At 36.2% G+C, this 18,033-nt stretch overlaps 1 protein-coding gene across 1 annotated transcript; it reads left to right on the top strand.

The window, feature by feature from the left end:
- Positions 1-966: 966 nt before the first annotated feature.
- Positions 967-1,803, top strand: LOC132041967 (glycine-rich cell wall structural protein 2-like). The gene has a single exon (XM_059432634.1). It carries the CDS (start codon positions 967-969, stop codon positions 1,801-1,803), a length of 837 nt encoding a protein of 278 aa, XP_059288617.1.
- The last annotated feature ends 16,230 nt before the right edge of the window (positions 1,804-18,033 follow it).

Raw genomic sequence — 18,033 nt, 5'->3', positions numbered from 1 at the left:
CTGCCTTAGATTTTAGGCCCGTGACATTAGGCCTATATTAACATTAAAAATGAGTTCCTGAGAAAATATACTGTTCAATATCATAAAACTTAATCCTTCGGCGTGCAGCAATATAATGCCCTAATTGAATTGTGCACGATCAGATTCAGATGGCTATATAGTTGAAAATGATCGCACACTGCATGACCATATTTCCACTAAAACGTTATAATCACATCTGCATGACCATCTTAATTGATGAATTTAAGGACCCATTGGGTATCGGGGAATGGAACGTAGACGACAAATAAACCGCATTTTAGTGGCCGCTTTGTGACATTTATAAGTGATTCTATTAAAATAAATGCATGACCATCATTCATCAACTATCTTAACACTCTCCTCTTGGGTAGTATGTCCCCCAAAAGAATGAGAAGTGGAATTATCCACTCTAATAGCGACAACATCTTAAGTAAGATCAATATAATGATGAAGCTTTATCTCAGTTAGTGCTTAAAATGTAAATGATGTTGCATATTTTTTATACATATCTAGCATTGTGCTAAATAACTCTGGAAAAGTCGCGCCGCTGTTGTAAAGTTATCCAGTTTATCCCACGTGATTAAGATTATTGTAGTGACGAAAAGGCAAAAGATAATACTGTCTATCTGTATCAAGTGAAGAGTGGGGAATAAAAGACGAAGTATAACTAGTGAGCATGTTTGTTTGGTGGGGACAAAATTGAATCAGAAGCAAGTTCATCAGTCCAGTTTCGTATATTCCTGTTGTTCTCTTTACCTTGCTTTTGCTTGCAGCCTTTGGAAGAACTTAGTTTGATGTTTGTTGTCATATGTGGGGACTTTATCTGTTTGGTTAAGCTCTTTAGAAGATATTCACAGAAGCACCGCAGGCATAGTTAGAATAGTATAAATACCGGCCGGATATGAATGTATCCCCATGCAATCTCGAGTAGTTAAGCCATTGAAGATGGGTTCAGCTTGGGCACTAACTTTGTTACTACTTGCAACTGTGCTGAGCTCATTTTTGGCTGATGGACTTAATGTGGATCATAAGCCAACCAGGGGAAGATTTTCTCAAGTTAATGTCACTTCTTCCATAATTCAGCATTCGCATGCATTAACAGATGCCAATGCAAGGAACACAACTTCTGTGAGTGAATTTATGGTGAACATAGAAACTGCTGGAAAAAATAGGGGTCAAGGAGGTGGAGGTGGCGGAGGAGGTGCTGATGGTGGAGGAGGAGGCGGGGGAGGGAGCGGAAGGGGAAGTGGAGGAGGAGGTGGGAGAGGAAGCGGAAGTGGAGGCGGAGGGGGAGGTGGAGGTGGTGGCGGAGGTGGAGGCGGAGGAGGAAACGGAGGGGGAGGAGGAGGTGGAGCAGGAAGGGGGAGTGGAGGAGGAGGAGGAAATGGAAAAAGTAGAGGGCATAAGGGAAGACATGACAAAGGAAGTGGTGGAAGAAAAGGAGCTGGGGGTGGCGGCGGCGGAGGGGGAGGTGGAAGAGGAGGAGGTGGTGGTGGTGGAGGAGGCGGAGGTGGAGGTAGTGGAGGAGGCGGAGGTGGTGGTAAAGGTGAAGGTGGTGGAGGTGGAGGCCAAGGCGGTGGAGGAGGTGGAGGTGGAGGTAAAGGTGGTGGGGGCGGCGGCGGAGGAGGGGGTGGAGGAGGTGGAGGTGGTGGAGGTGGCGGAGGCGAAGGCTGGGGTTGGGGTTGGGGAGGAGGAAGCGGTGGTGGTGGTGGAGGAGGTGGAGGTGGTGGTGGTGGAGGTGGAGGAGGAGGATGGGGCAATTGTTGGGGATGGGGATGTTAGGATCATCCTTCAACGGGCAACTAATCTTGGTCTTTGCATGCATGATCAACTTTACATCACTTCTTTCTTTTTACGTAAAGCCTGAATGGCATTAAAAAGCTATTGTTTGGTTGGGTGAAAATCATTTCTATCATCATTTGCAATAAATTTTGCAATAGAAGAGTCTTAGAAATCAAAGAGTTGATTGTTGTGGTATTGATTTCATGTAACTAATGGAATTGTAGTCCACCTCTGTTGTTTAGTAGGTGATTATCAATAAAAGCTAAATTGCACCTCATTTTAGTTCAAGTGCTTGCTATGGGCGGATTGTTTCTTCTATAAAACAATGGCCCGTACTCGAATTCAGTTCGACACATTGAAGACAAAGCCTCTTTAATTCATTTTTTTGCGCGGATTGCCCTTCTTTTGGAGTGGTCTTTAAATTTTGCCCCTCATATTTGTGGTCTTTAAATTATGCCCCTCATATTGCTTAATTTTTGCCCTTTGCGTTGCAACCCCGAGCGTTCACGCAAATCATGAGGTTACATTCGAACCCCCGCTCAAGCATAAATTAAAAAAAAAATTGCAAGCAAGATTTGGGTCGCTACGCATACACTTGTTAAGGAATTAATAAAGTTATGCCGGACCGGATACTGCCTTAGACTTGGCATAAGTATGCTGATCCGACATAACTTTGGTAATTCATTAACAAGTTTATACCTTGCTACTTTGATAATTCCTTAACAAGTTTATGCCTACGGGACAAATTTTTAATGGGACCGTTCGTAAATCATAACAAACCAATAAAGAATGTGGATGTTCTATTCTAACTAAATGTATCTTAATGCATATTCGGGTCTTAAAATGTTACAAATGTACCTCGATCTCATTAGTATTTGCACTTACCAAGTTGTGCAAATTGACACATCCTACGATGCACCGAGATAAAATATAAAAACAATATCGGCCTTTTATGAGCATGCTTTGTTTCGCCAATGTATGATCCGTTTCTTTCAGTAATTCTATCGCTTTGCCGATGTTAAGTTCAATTTGGTTGCCAATATGCGGAGTTTGAACTAACCAAATTTGGCTTATAAAACAAAGTTTATGTCTTAAGGAAAAGTTATGCCTTATGGGGCATACTTTTAGTTATGCCATAACTAAAAATCTGCCCCATAAGTCATAACTAGGAAAAGACTTTTAGTTAAGACTTAACTAAAAGTTTGCCATGGAAGTATATATATCCGGCATAAACTCAAAGGAATTACCAAAGTTATATGCATCCTATACTTATAAAGCTAAGTCTGCCCATAAGGCATAAGTATCCGATAACTTTGATAATTCCTTAACAAGCATGTCCAAAAAACTCTACCTTGCGAATTTTTTTTAAATTTTTTACTGAGTGGGGTTTTGAACCTGGAACCCATGGGTTTTAGCCGAAGGGCAAAATTTAAAGACCACCCCAAAAGAAGGGCAATTCTGCGAATTGCCCTCTTTAATTTGAACTATGGGTGTGTTCGGTAAGCCCGTCAACCGGTTTTGTTTAACCGGTTAAAATCGGTAACTGGAACCGGTTTACCGGTTCGGGTCAACCATTTAATACATACTGGTTCGGTTTCAATTTTTTTGGGATCGGAACCTGTTAAACCGGAACCGAACCGGTTAAACCGGTAAAATTGGTCAGAATTAATTTTTTTTTTTTTTTTTTTAAATGTAGCCGTTGAGACATTGGGCAGGACCGTTGGCCAACGGTCCATTTGCAAAAATGGTCGTTGCCAAACGGTTCCAAACTCCCCTTTTGGCCCCCCAACCCCCCAAACTTTTTTTTTTTAATAATTTAACCCATCCCTCACCCCTATATAAACCCCTTTCCATTTCCATTTTAATCCACACCGATTCACTCTTCTCTTTCTCTCAATCTCTCAATTATAGTTACTTTGCAATAATTAGCCACTTTAAATTTCTCTCAATTAAATATTATAAAGTCTTATTCTAGTTTCAATTATTAATTTTGCAATTATAATATTGGTGGTGGAGTTGGTGATTTTGCAACAATCCGAAGTAGCTTTAGTGGATTTGCAATTCTAGCCGCCTTCACTTTGTTGGAAATTAGTCCGGTAATTTGGTACCTTCGTTCCAACTCTATCTTTATTTTCGCTATTTAATTTACGCAATTTAATTTTTTACAATTTATTTTCTTGTGATTTATTTGAGTGTGATTTAAATTAATTCTATTTAATAGTGGCGAAGAGATTTAGACGTGGTGCCAGTAGTAGTGGTATTGTTAGGGGTGGGTTTAATGAGGAAACATTTGTGAACGACACCTAATTTAGCTATTGATGTTGGTGGAAATAATCCACTTTTAGATCATGAGGCAATGCAACAACATTATACCGACACTTTTAATGAAATTGATGATGATAATGATGATGATGAAACACAAGCCCCCGAAAATCCCATAGGAGATACAGGTCCTGCACAATCACATATACAAGACAAACCGCCTAGAAATCGTAAGCCAACCACTAAAATTTGGAAATTTATGACTAAGGATAAGGAACGTCAAGCAACTAAATGTACCATATGTGGACAAGTATTTGCTTTTAGGTAAGGAACTAGTAAGGATGGTGGAACGGGTACACTAAAACATATGAGACTTAAACATATGGATGTTTGGGGAGAGCAAATGGGTTCAAATGTGGGGGGTATTCAAATGACGATAGACCCACGAACGGGTAAAAATTTTAAGTATGAAAAGAAAAAAGAGCGTGTAGAAATAGCTAAAATGGTAGCCTATGATTGTTTACCGTTTTCCTTTCCTTCGGGTTTGGGGTTTGTTACTTACATTCAACGTTGTTATAATCCGTTATTTGAGGGTATTCCTAGAAGTACTTGTAGAGCGGATGTCATAGATTTGTATAAAATATATAGATTTTATTTGCGCCATGTATTTAATTCTTTAAATTATAATGTTTCTCTTACCACCGATTTGGGTCTTAGTCTTAACAAGTTAGATTTTTTTGCTATTACATGTCATTGGGTTAATGATAATTGGGTTATGCAAAAAAGAATTATAGCTTTTTTATATGATGAAGGAAAAGGTCGTCACGATGAAAATTTTTTAGCGGATTCAATGTCTACTACTATGAGATTTTTTAACATTTATAGAAAAACACTTTGTATTGCTTTAGATAATGCTTCTAATAATACAAAGGCGGTTGATCTTTTAAAAAGGGAATTAAACCCTCCGCTAAAAAATATTTTTCATGTGAGATGTAGTTGTCACATTTTAAACTTAATTGTTAAAGATGGTCTTGAATGTTTTGAAGATTCTATTCAAAAAGTTAAAAATGCGGTTGCGTTTCTTTTTTGTAATGCTAACAGGGGAAAACTGAGAGATTTTAAGAATTCTTGTGTGGAAAATAGCCTTAGACCTAGGAAAATTCAAGTAGAAGTTGAGACTAGGTGGAACTACACTTACATTATGCTACAACAAGCATATGAGTATAGGATTCCCATACAACAAGTTCACAACAAATATAATATTAATAATGATGATTGGTTAAATATTATGGATTGGGAAGATGTTAAGGAATGTGTTGAACTCCTACAAAATTTTTATAATCCAACTCTTGCTTTTTCTAGACAATTCTATCCCACGGTAACCGAAATTTTATCCTACTTAGCGGAAATAGATAGAGTTTTACAAGAGTATAAATATAAATCCGGTTATTAAGCAGCTATTTTTAATATGATAACAAAATTTAAGAAGTATTTTTTTCTCATCCTAACTTTATTTACATTGGGTTCTCTTTTAAATCCTTATTTAAAAATGTCTTATACTAGAGCATTGGTTAATCAAATTTATACATTTTTAGAAATTGAAGAGGGAGTTGAACCATCTTTAGCTGAAGCCGAGCTCGCTATTCATGACGAGTTTAGAAAAGTTTTTAGTTATTATTCTAATTTAGAAGAAAATGCTACACCCGTTGCTCCACGCCCTACTACTTCTCAAAGTAGCAAAAAGGGCTTGTCGGGTTTGTCGCATTTAAAAGTTTTACATTAACATGCAACTCCTTCTTGTAATGCAAACTTTGATGACTATCACCTTTATTTGATGCAGCCAAATGTGGATATCAAGGAACTAGATGATTTGAATGTCTTAGCATGGTGGAAGAAATACAAGGTAAGTCATCCGATACTTTCAAGAATGGCTCGAGCTATCCTTACGGTTCAAATATCAACTGTGGCTTCGGAGAGTGCATTTAGCCAAGGAAGACAACAAATTGGAGACCATAGACACTCATTATCCGGATTTAGCTTGCAAGTACTAGTGTGCATTCGCGATTGGATTATATCGGAGCGGCGCAACTAAAACTCAAAAGCGGTGGAAGGCGAAGAGGAAGAGATTGAAGATTTGATAGCAAGTGGAGCGGATCAAATGGAAGACTTTGAAGATATCTCCATGACCGAATATGATATGGCAGAAATTAACCAAATGGTTGACAATTGGTAATTTTATTATTCTACTATTTCTTTGCAACTCATGTATTATTTGCAAGTTAAAAAAAATTACGACTTGCAAATAAATGTTATCCATGAATGAATAAAATATATGGCTCATTGAGCTTTCTTCTATTTACTTGTGTTCATATTTTTACTTATATTAAGTTAGGAATATACCTAAAATATACTAAGAATATACTTATAATAGACATCTACTTAAATTAAAAACTAGAAAGTTATATACTTGAAAAATAACTAAAATATACTAAGAATATACTTATAATATAAATATACTTAATTTATAAAATATGAATTTATAAACTTAGAAAAAACTTAAGCTATAAATAACTTAAGTTATAATATATAAGTTATACGTATATATATATATATATATAAGTTATATAACCTAAGTATATTGATATATATAAGTATATTCTTAGTATTTTAGGTATATGTAGTATGACTTAAGCATATAACTTAATATATATATATATACACGTATATGCTATTAGTCAGTAAATAAATAAACTTTACTTATAAACTTATATAACATATGTAAATATAGCTACAACATACTAATAAAGACTATAATATATATATATACTATACAAAAAATAAAAAACAAAAAAGAGGTTTTGGACAGTTTCGAACCGGACTGGTTCGGTTTCCATTTTAAAATCGATAAACCGGAACCGGCCGGTTTATTAACCTGTTACCGATCCGATTAACCGGATAATAGGCTTAGTGTTCGGTGTGGAGGAAAACATTTTCCAGAAAGTGTTTTCAATTTTCTCATGTTCATTTAGTTAAAAGTTTTGAAAAATGTTTTCTTTAGGAAACAAATTTCTCAAAAATGCGGAAAATAACTTCCCTAATATAAGTAGGGAAAATAAGTCCATAAGTGCATTCCACCAACCACCCTACCACCACCCAACCCATCCTCGACCACTCCCACCACCCCACGTCGCGGTCCCAACACCCCCACCCCCGCGACCCAACCCCCACCCCCGCGACCTAACCCCCACTCCCCCCTCCAAAATTGTTTTGGAAAAAAAAAAGATTTGATTTTTTTTTTTTTAATTTTTTGCATCACCCACCCCCAACTACCAAAACCCAGCCACTCTCGCAACCCATGCACCACCCCCGTACCTCACCCACACCTCCCCCCACCCCACAAATATTTTTTGAAAATTTTTTCTTTTAGGTTTTCTACACCAACACCCCCCCCCCCCCCGCCACGGACACCCTCTCCCCCAAATTTTTTTTTCTTTAAAAGTTTTTTTTTCGGTCCCCACCCTCACGAAACCCCCCCCCTCCCTACCGACACCCCACCACCCCTTCCAAAAAAAATTAATTTTGTTTTTTTAAGTTTTGTTTTTTGATTCTCTACACGCACCCCCTACCCCCTCCCGAATTTTCTACTTCCTATTTAATTTTATCTTTATTAAAAAAATTATAAAAATTGCAAGTTTGCGTGGTTAAAAATTAAAATTATTGGAGGGGGTGGTGGGGTGTAAAAATCCAAAAAAAAAGGTAGTAACTTTTAAACTTTTTTTAGAGGGGGGTTAGGGGGGAGGGGGGGGGGGGTTGTGGTGGTGCAGAAAACCCAGAAAAGAAAATTAAAAACTTTTTTTTAAAAAAAATTAGGGGATGGAGGGGTGTGTTGCGTGGGGCGTGGGTCGTCACGTTTGGGGTGGGGGGGGGGGGAGAGGGGAGGCAATATGGTGGTATAGAAAATTGAGAAAAAAAAATTAAAAACTTCAAAAAAAAAAAAATTGGGGTTGGGGTTGGTGTGGTCTGGGGAGGTGGGGTTAGGGTGGAGTTGGTGGGGCTTGGGTGGGTATTTCTAGGAAAATATTTTCTACCAACTAAACGAACATGAGAAAATAAGTAAGAAATTCACTTATTTTCCACTACCCAAACGAACATGAGAAAATAAGTTTAAATTCACTTATTTTCTAAGAACACATTTTCCAGGAAAACATTTTCCTCCATACCAAACACACCCTATATCATACAGATCAGTCCCAATGAAGGAAATAAGATCTCTTGGCCTCTTACAATTTGAATAGAAGAAAATGACTTTTTTATATCTCTTATGATATTTTTTTTAATCTCTTATGTGTGAAAATTGAAGATCTCTTGTAAAAGTGTCATAAAAATAAAAATAAAGTTTGTAAAGGGGCAAATAACCATTTCTAGGGGTATCAAAAAAATATGAAAAACCGACTGAACCTAACCATACCGAACCGATTTATAGTGTTTTTTCAATAAAACCGTGGATTTTTATTTAAGCTTATAACCATCCCGAATAATTAGGGTGGTCTTTTTAATTTATACAAAAATCGAAAAATTCCCGAACCGAATAGCCTTACATGTATGAAATATATTTTATATATTACAAATATGTTAAATGAATATATAAAATATATTTTATAAGTTTTGTTTCAAATATAATAAAGAATTTTGGCCACTAAATTTTGGGCCTTCAGTTGATTAGATTTAGTTTCAAAAGGATATCTCATATACATAGTCGTACGGTCATAGATTATTTAAGTAGGCATTTTTTGTTACAGTTAGCACTAACAGAAGTTTACCTCCATCTTGGTCTCCTCTACTATGTTGCTTGATCTATATGTATCAAATTCAAGTTGTGGTTTTTGTGACCTACAAGCTAATGTTTGTTTTGGCTCAATTCAACATTGTTGTCTTTGGCAAGTTATTCTTCTCTCTGGTCAATCAGTGAGGATTCACGTCGCGATGATGCCATCGTTGTTGTCTTGCTACTTGATATAACACATTTCAGTTTAATTACTTTGTGTAGTTTTTTTAATAGCTTTTACATTAAATTTTCATAAGAAATAAAGAGAAGCTTTATTTGATGGTGTACTACAAATAAGTTTGTGGACGTCTGTGTCGTTAAATTTTAATAGAGGTGTATTTTTAGGTGACACTTTAAAACTAAAATGATCGAAAATTAACCGAACCGTACTGATACCGAAGAAAAACCGAGATGATGGGACGATCTCGAAAAGTCTAATTTTGAATATACAAAATAAAATAACCGAAAAATTGGGATGGTATAATTTTTTTAAAATAACCGACTGAACCGTCCCATTGACACCCCTAAGTTTCTCCCGTGCCAATGGTACTGCCACAATTTATAAGCAACATTACCGGACAAATGACATATCAGTTAGTACTAGTAATTCCAAACAGTTGATACTGCTCACTAGCCTTATATGTTGGTTGACAATTTTGCCCTTTGCGTGTTTCTTTTATATCATTAGATGTTATGACGACGACGTTGCAAAAAAAAAAAATGCATCCTTTTTTTTTTTCATTTTGGAGAATCTATAATGTATTCACACTTCTCCTCCAGCGTGACTCGAATCGTGGACCTATCAGTTGTAGGTGGAGGTGCTTTACCAATTGAGCAATCCTCACTTGTCAAAAATATTATAAATATCATATCGATAGATTTTTGTTGGTGAAAATACAACTGAAATTACAATTACAATTGAAAAATAAAATGAAGAAATAAAAGTATCTACAGGCTGAGGCACGGATATCTCGCTCTTTTTAAGGAGATTCAAGCCCACTGCAGCAAATCTTTATCGGTCTAGAAGTAATCTTCCTGACTTGTCCCCTCCATGATACAACAGCCCGACCACATCGTATAACTCATCAAACTCTGGACAAGATGTTGAGTCCAGAGCTCTACCAAAAAAGAATGCCTTCCTTCAACTAAGTAAACTCTCTTTTATTTTCCTCACTTTTTCAAGAACTTTCCAATTTATTTTTTCTACACCTATAAGGTAAGGATAACAAACTATTTATAGTTGAAAAATCCATTCTTGAATTGAATTGGATGAAAAGAATGTATTAGTGGAGAGATTAAAGAGGTGTAAATATGGAGAATATGGGTGAATTATGATTAGGAGGTTACAAAGAAAATAAAGTCACCATTTTGTGTCATTAACGTGTGAATACTAATTAAGCAACATAATGGACACATTCATATCATTAATGAGATTGTGGCTAAATGAGTTTCAAGAAACCAAACCTCAATCAACTGTAAATTAGTTGACTTAGGTTTACTTGGACGATATAGAAATAGGCAAGACCTCATTCTAGAAAGACTAGATAGGTGTTTTGCTAATAATGCATGGATCCACCTGTATCCAGAGGCCACTATTACTCATCTGCCTAGAACTCGCTCTGATAGTGGCCCTTTACTAATTAAACTATCCAACACCATCCATGATAACAGGGACAAACCCTTTAGATTAGAAACTATGTGGTGTAGGCACCTTGACTTCAATGATTACTCTAGACACTCCCAAGACCTTACCCTTTCCACCAACTCCTTTAAACGAAAGCTCATCCAATGGACCAAGGAAGTCTTTGGAAATAACCTCTTCAGGAAAAAAAAAGAAGGGATTCTTGCAAGACTAGAGGGAATCGAGAAATCTAATAGTTACCCTTACAGCTCCTTCCAGAACTTGAAAGTCACTCTTCAAAATGACTATGCTGAAATCCTAAAACAAGAGTTTGAATTCTGGAGACTTAAATCTAGAATATCTTGGCTTACTGAGGGGGATTCTAAGACTAAGTTCTTCCACACCTCCACCATTAATAGGAGAAGGAGAATTAGGATTCTCACTCTTAAGGATGATATAGGCAACTAGATCCATGATCTTGCTGTGAAAGAAGCCATCTCTAGATACTACATCAATCTTTTCAGTACTGACCAACTAGATTCCCCCCAAAAAAGCTCTACCAACTAGGGGTGGGCATAATTACCGAAAACCGAAAAACCGGACTGAACCGAATTAATTCGGTTTTTCGGGTTTTCGGTTCGGGTTCGGTTTCAATTTTAAAAAATTTCGGGATTCGGTTCGGTGTTCGGGGTTTAGTATTCGGTTTTTCGGGTTTTCGGTTTAAACCGAAATATTATGTATTAGCCCAAAAATATTAAATAGTCCAAGCCCATGCCTATTAAATTTAAGCCCAAAATAAATAAAACCCAAGCCCACTTTTATTATTTTGTATCAAATATCATTCATCAGAGTTCAGACATCAAAGTTCTAACCTAACGTATCCCTATTCCTAATTTAATTTTCACTTCACTGTTCACAACTCCGGTGGCGGCTGCTCTTCCAATCTCGGCGGCGACTTCTCTTCCAAGTTCCGGAAGCGACGGAGTAAGTATTTCTCTCTCTCAGTTCTCCTAATTTCAGTCCTGACTAATCACGTTTGGTTGTTTAGCTGCTGTGTTGTTTGTCCGTTTGGCTGCTGTGTTGTTTGTCGTTGTTGGCTGCTGAACTGCGCTGCTGCGGCAATTTCAGCTGCTGCTGCTGCTTGATGGTAGAACAAGGAAACTTTTAGAGTTTGTCGATTGTTGTTGCTACTTGGTCTATTTTTTTTTTCTACTTGCTAAAAGAATGAATTGGATATTCCAGTTAAAGGAAGCTGAATATTTTCTTTCGAATTCCAAGTAAAAGATGTGCTACACTCCTACTGTTGTTGAATAGTTATATAAAAATTAGCTTCTTCAGTAAATAATGTGAAAATGACATGTTACTGTAAAGAACTGCGCTGCTGCTGAACTGCGCTGCTGCTGAAACTGTGGTGCTGAAACCCTGAATTGAAAACACCGAATTGAAAAAACCGAAACCGAACCGAACCAAACTTAAAAAAACCGAAACCGAAAGAACCGAACCGAACTAATTTGGTTCGGTGTTCGGTGTCCACTTTCAAAACACCGAAACCGAAATAGCAGAACCGAAGTAAGGGAAAACCGAACCGAAGAACCGAACGCCCACCCCTACTACCAACCCATCTAGTAGAGTATCACTAACTATGGAGGAAAAAAACCAGCTTAGGGCACCCCTGACCATCAAAGAAATAAAGCAAGTTGTTTTTTCCTTTAACCCCTATAAAGCTCCTGGCCCAGATGAAATGCACCCTTTCTTCTACCAAAAATTCTGGCCTACGGTCTCTCACCCTCTCCTAGGTTTCTACAAAAAAACATTCAGTACCCTAACAATGGAGGAAGACATTAACCAAACCTATCTTTGCCTTATCCCAAAATGTGCTAATGTCATTATGCTTAAGAACTTCATGCCAATAGGTTTATGTAATACCCAATACAAAATCATCACTAAAATCATTGTTCATAGGATCAAACCCTTACTCTAGAATATTCTAGGGCCCAATCAGGCTAGTTTCCTAGCTGGAAGAAGAGCTGCTAATAATGCAATCATAGTTCAAGAATACATTAATTACTTCAACCTTCTTAAGGGTAGAATGCTAATATAATCTTGAAGATTGACCTAGAAAAGGCCTTAGACAGAATTGAATGGTGTTTTATTAGAGATACCCTCTTCTACTTCGATTTTCCTCATGAACTTATTCAATTAATCCAATCCCGCATATCTACCTCTTCTATATCCATTCTTGTTAATGGGGGTAAGACTGACCCTTTTAAACCTACAAGGGGTATTAGACAGGGAGACCCCATGTCTCCTTACCTCTTTATTCTTTCCATGGAAAGACTTAGTAGAGACATCAACCACCAACTTGACCTTTTAAATTGGTTTCCTATATCCACCTATAGGAATGAGCCTAAATTATCCCATCTATTCTTTGCTGATGACCTCACTCTCTTTGCTAGGGCTAATTTAAAAAACCGCAATACTATTATCAATACTTTGAATAATTTTAATCTGTACTCTGGTCATCACATCCTAGGGTTGAAGAATGAGCAGCTTTAAAAAGGAAATGGGAAGCAGGAAGGAGAGTAGTAACGTCGTATTATCCTTCCGAAGCGCGTAGCAGCCGAAAAAAAAAAATCGGTCTTTTATCTTTCCAAAAGGGACAAGCCTATGATCATGGCAGCTTGGGTGAAGTAGGCACGGGTATCAATGTCTAAGCCCACAGTAAACATATGATGAGCCCAAACAAGAAATCCAAGAACACCTATACTGATCATGGCATAAGCCATGCCTAGATACCCGAAAATCGATTTTCCCGAAAAAGTCGAAACGATATGACTTATGATACCGGATCGACAGAAGATCAACTATGCAAAATTTAAAGTTGTTTTCTCCAAAAATTGCACTGACACTAACAAAGACCTTACTCGAACTGCCTTGGTATCAAGGCTAATGACAATTTTGTAAAGTACCTAGGCTTTTCTATTATACACCAAAAACCAAAAAACTCTAATTACCAATTCATCCTTGATAACCTAAACACCAGTGTTGGCAGGATGGAAAACTAAATTTCTTAATATAGCTGGTAGAACAACCCTAGCAAAAGCCTCCCTAAGAAGCATTCTCTCATGCAATATATCAAGCTTGCAACTAAGATCACCCAGCAAATCAACAGAACCCAAAGGAACTTTGTTTAGGCCACAACTGCTGATAAAAAAAGATGCATTTGGTAGGTTGGTAAACTCTCACTAGACCCAAATAGGAGGGAGGACTGGGCATGCAGAAGGCTGAAGTCAAAAGAAGGCTATTCTAACAGGTTTGACTTGGAGACTCATTAAAAAGCTTGATTCCCTTTGGGTTTCAACTCTAATTGCCAGAAACTGTAGGATCACTAATACTAATCAATGCTCTAGAACCTGGAAGAACATCCTTGAAGAGTATAAGTACTGTAGGCAAGGTACTCAATGGGTAGTAAACAAAGGGAATATGGTTAACTTCTCGACTGATCATTGGATCACTAATAGTACAACTCTTTGGAAACTCATTGACGAGGCCAAAGTGCATAGGAAAATTCGCTCGTACTATGTCAAATTCTAGTATAGTTTAAGATATCGTTCCACAGAAATTGGAACCACCTAGGCTACAGATGCGTATTGTCTTGGTTACTATTTGAGAGAATCAAATTTATGAAAGGAGAGGTTTTGGAATTAAAAAGAAAACAAACAACTTAATAGAAAATTTAAAAAGAAAAGAGTTGGGAGTCGTTGAATCCACTTGGCACAATTATAATAAAATCTTATTCTAGTATATTCCACAAAAGAATAGGAAAACTTATTTGACTTGATTTGTGTTATGAGGAATAAAGACCTCTTGCGATTAGCCCTTAAAATCACTAAACTTATTTGAAACAATCCCTCCGTGAGAATTAGAATTGAAGGAAATAAGATAAAGACCCCTCAAATCATTAAACTTATTTGAGTCAATCCCTCCGTGAGAATTAGGACCGAAAGAAATAAGATAACAATTTTAAACCAACAAAATTATTTGAATTAATCCCTCCGTGAGAATTAGGACTAAAAGAAATAATATTGAGATTTTTGAATCAATAAATTAGCTTGAATTAATCCATACGTGAGAATTAGGACTAAAAGAAGCAAGATCAAAGATTTGAATATCAAGACATGAAAAAATTAAAGTAAAGATAATATTATAACATCATACCAAGCTTCTTCAACTATCCCAACGAAAAGAAACTACTCCTTAAAAAGTATGTAAGAAAGAAATTAAAAATAAAATACTACTCCTACAAATATAAAATAAAAAGAAGAGAAATAGAGCAAAGACTATTTCTTATGTCTTTCTCAAGATTGGATTCTATTATATCCTTTGTAAGCAAAGTGATGCTTCTATTTATAGGAGAATGTAGTGTCTCCCTACGAATGCATTCTTTGAAGTAGTGCTCACATCCATGACTCTTACTTGATGGGTGAGAGTATGACAACGGTCGCACCCGTGAATTTTGCAACTCTTTCCTTGATGCCCACGATTGACGGGTGTGAGTATGAAGCGGCAACACCAATGAATTTCAACACTTGACAGCTGTGAGTATGAAGCGGTGACACCCGTAGATTTCAACACTTGACGGCTGTGAGTATGAAGCGGTGACACCCGTGGATTTCAACACTTGACGGGTGTGAGTATGAAGCGGTGATACCCGTGGATTTCACAACTTCTTCCAATGTTGACTTTTGTAATTCCCACATGTAAAACTCCACGGTTATGACTTATGAATTCGTGGTTGCGCCTATTGAATTCTTTGCTTACTTTTGGACAATTGCTTTAACTATTTTCTTCATAGATTTTCTTCTTCTTTAAAATTATTTAAAATATAAGAGAATAAGATATAATTATTCATGTTTTATTTTAAAACTTATTTTTTTATGTATAAAATTACATGAATAATTTACACCCATCACTCATCAGATTAATAGAGATGAAGAACACTGTAAAGTCCTTGATGTTCAGACTAATGGGGTGTGGAACTTTGACATTTTATCCTTTGATTTACCTTCACACATCAAGGATATCATCAAAAATACCTTTAGACATACTCTCTGCAATGAAGAAGATTTTCACCACATGAGACTTCAACAAGGGGGAATTTAGCACCAAAAGTGCCTACTCTCTTATAAATAATACCCCCATGGAGCTTAACTAGAGTTTTAAATGGATTTGGAAATTTAGAAGTCCTAATAAGATCAAATATTTCCTCTGGTTGTTCAACTATAACAGAATCCCTACTTCCTTCTATCGTCATTCCATTGGCTTTAACATATACCCTGCTTGCAATCAATGTGGCCATCCTACGCAAGATATAAATCATATATTCTTCAAACGTGGCATTAGTAGACTACTGTGGCAGCAAGTTGTTCAACACAACTCCACACATAATGCCACCATTAGCTTATTCACAAACCTTGCCTCACTGATGAATAACTGGAACAACATCAAGAATCTGAACTTTGACAATTTGATCGGCTGGGGTAAACTTCTTCCCTATATAGTATGGGGTATAACCGGAATAACAATCTTTTCAAAAATAGGTATGATCAGGCATCTTTATGGCCAAGCAATTGAATATTCCTTAGTTTGTAGGCATAATCATGTAGCAACTCCTAGAACTAGAATCTCCATTAAATGGAAACCTCCAGCCCCTAAATATTATAAACTTAACACGGATGGATCATGCTTTGGCAATCCAGGAAAAGGGGGGAATCGAAAGGGGGGGGGGGGGGTGTAGTAATAAGAGACTGTCGAGGACAATGGGTGCTAGGATACATGAAAGGACTTCCTCATACGACCAAAAATCTTGCTGAACTAACCACTCTTATGCAGGGCCTTCGATTAGCTGTGAAGCACCATTTAAAACCAATTGAGTTCAGTGTCGATTCCACAGAGGTAATACACGTGATAACTCAAGGCCCCTTATAGACAATAATTTGTTGAACATGAATTATAATACTCCATAGGTACTCTGGATTCAATTAACATACCTAGGGCTTTCCAAACTAAGCCAAAAGTGTTATCTGTTTAACTAGACAATTTACTTGCTAACCGCGCTTTAACGACGTAGAATTACAAAGGTAGCTAAATATCAAAGTATTCGGTCATAAATTTGCGGGAAGTCGGCTAGATTAACATCTAGAAAACATAGTGGATAGTAAATGATAAATGTTAGATGAAATTTCTTAAACAACGCCTAAGCCCAATTGTAAAACTAGCCCAAGATGTCCTAGATCTCCAGTGACGTTGAGAAGGGAAAAAAGGGGAACTTTCGCAGATACAACAAGATATATAAGAGTTAATTATATAATATATAATTAATTTAGATATTACAAATTGTGCAACTTAAAGCTAAAATCCAAAAATAGGAGATTCCCTATATTAGTGATAACATAATTAAATGCATATAAAAACACAATAAGTGCTTACCTAAAAAAGTTCTAGCACAATCTACTACCAAGCTAATTCATGAATTTTAACCCAAGAAATAATTCTAATTCATGAACAAGTATATTATTGTAGTATCTAGTATATATATTATTCTATCTATATGTTGTATATTGTTACCATATATGTTATATAAAGTACAATTGGTTGGCACGCAGAGTGTACATTCATATATTAGGTATATGTAATATACATACTTAGATATATTAATTTCTTAATTTCTACTATTATATCCACAGATATTTTGTTGTCATATTTTCAGTTAAATTTGCCAATTTGAATATACCATGTGCTTTTAGGTATATTTTCATGTACTTTTGTTATACAATATATCATATATTTTCGTGTAGTTTTCTTAATATTAATATATTCAAATAATTTATTTTGCTCACAAAAAAAATAATTGCATCAGTCGTCAAGTGAAGAAAAAAAAAAGAATAAAGAGGACGAAACGAAAGAAAAAAAAATCAGTTTAAAACGGTAGATGGAATATGGAAAATTACATTATCTCTCATGTCCTTTTTAGAGTTTTTTTTTTTGTGGGGGGGGGGGTGGGGGGTGGGGGGATGATTTTGAAAGAAAGAGAAAGTAAAACGTGGATATGTATTAATGGTAGTAACACCTAAAATTAAGTATTATTGACATATTAGGAATGTAAAAAGTTGTATTTTTGTAATTAAGAAGTTCAAATTTTGAATAAGTTGTATCTATGTTATTTTTTGAAAGTAATTTTGTAATCTTTTTAATTACCATTTGAAAATGTTGTATTTGTGTGACTTGCTTGAAGAATTGATCTTGGTGATGTTAATTGGATACATAAAGAAAGGGGGAAAAAACGTAAGTAGACAAGAATATAAAAATATTTACATATTGTTAACAAATAGATGTAGTAAACATTTAGTAGTACTTTAATTAAGAGTTCTATAAAACAGCAACTTCCTATGTATAAGGAAACCTCCCATGTTCCTACTTTTTTGTTAGTAATATCTTCCAAATCGGTTACATCTAGTTTTAA

The sequence above is a fragment of the Lycium ferocissimum genome, unplaced genomic scaffold (genome assembly GCF_029784015.1).
Source record: "Lycium ferocissimum isolate CSIRO_LF1 unplaced genomic scaffold, AGI_CSIRO_Lferr_CH_V1 ctg12606, whole genome shotgun sequence".
Lineage (NCBI taxonomy): Eukaryota > Viridiplantae > Streptophyta > Magnoliopsida > Solanales > Solanaceae > Lycium > Lycium ferocissimum.
This window is presented reverse-complemented; position numbering and strand designations above follow the sequence as displayed.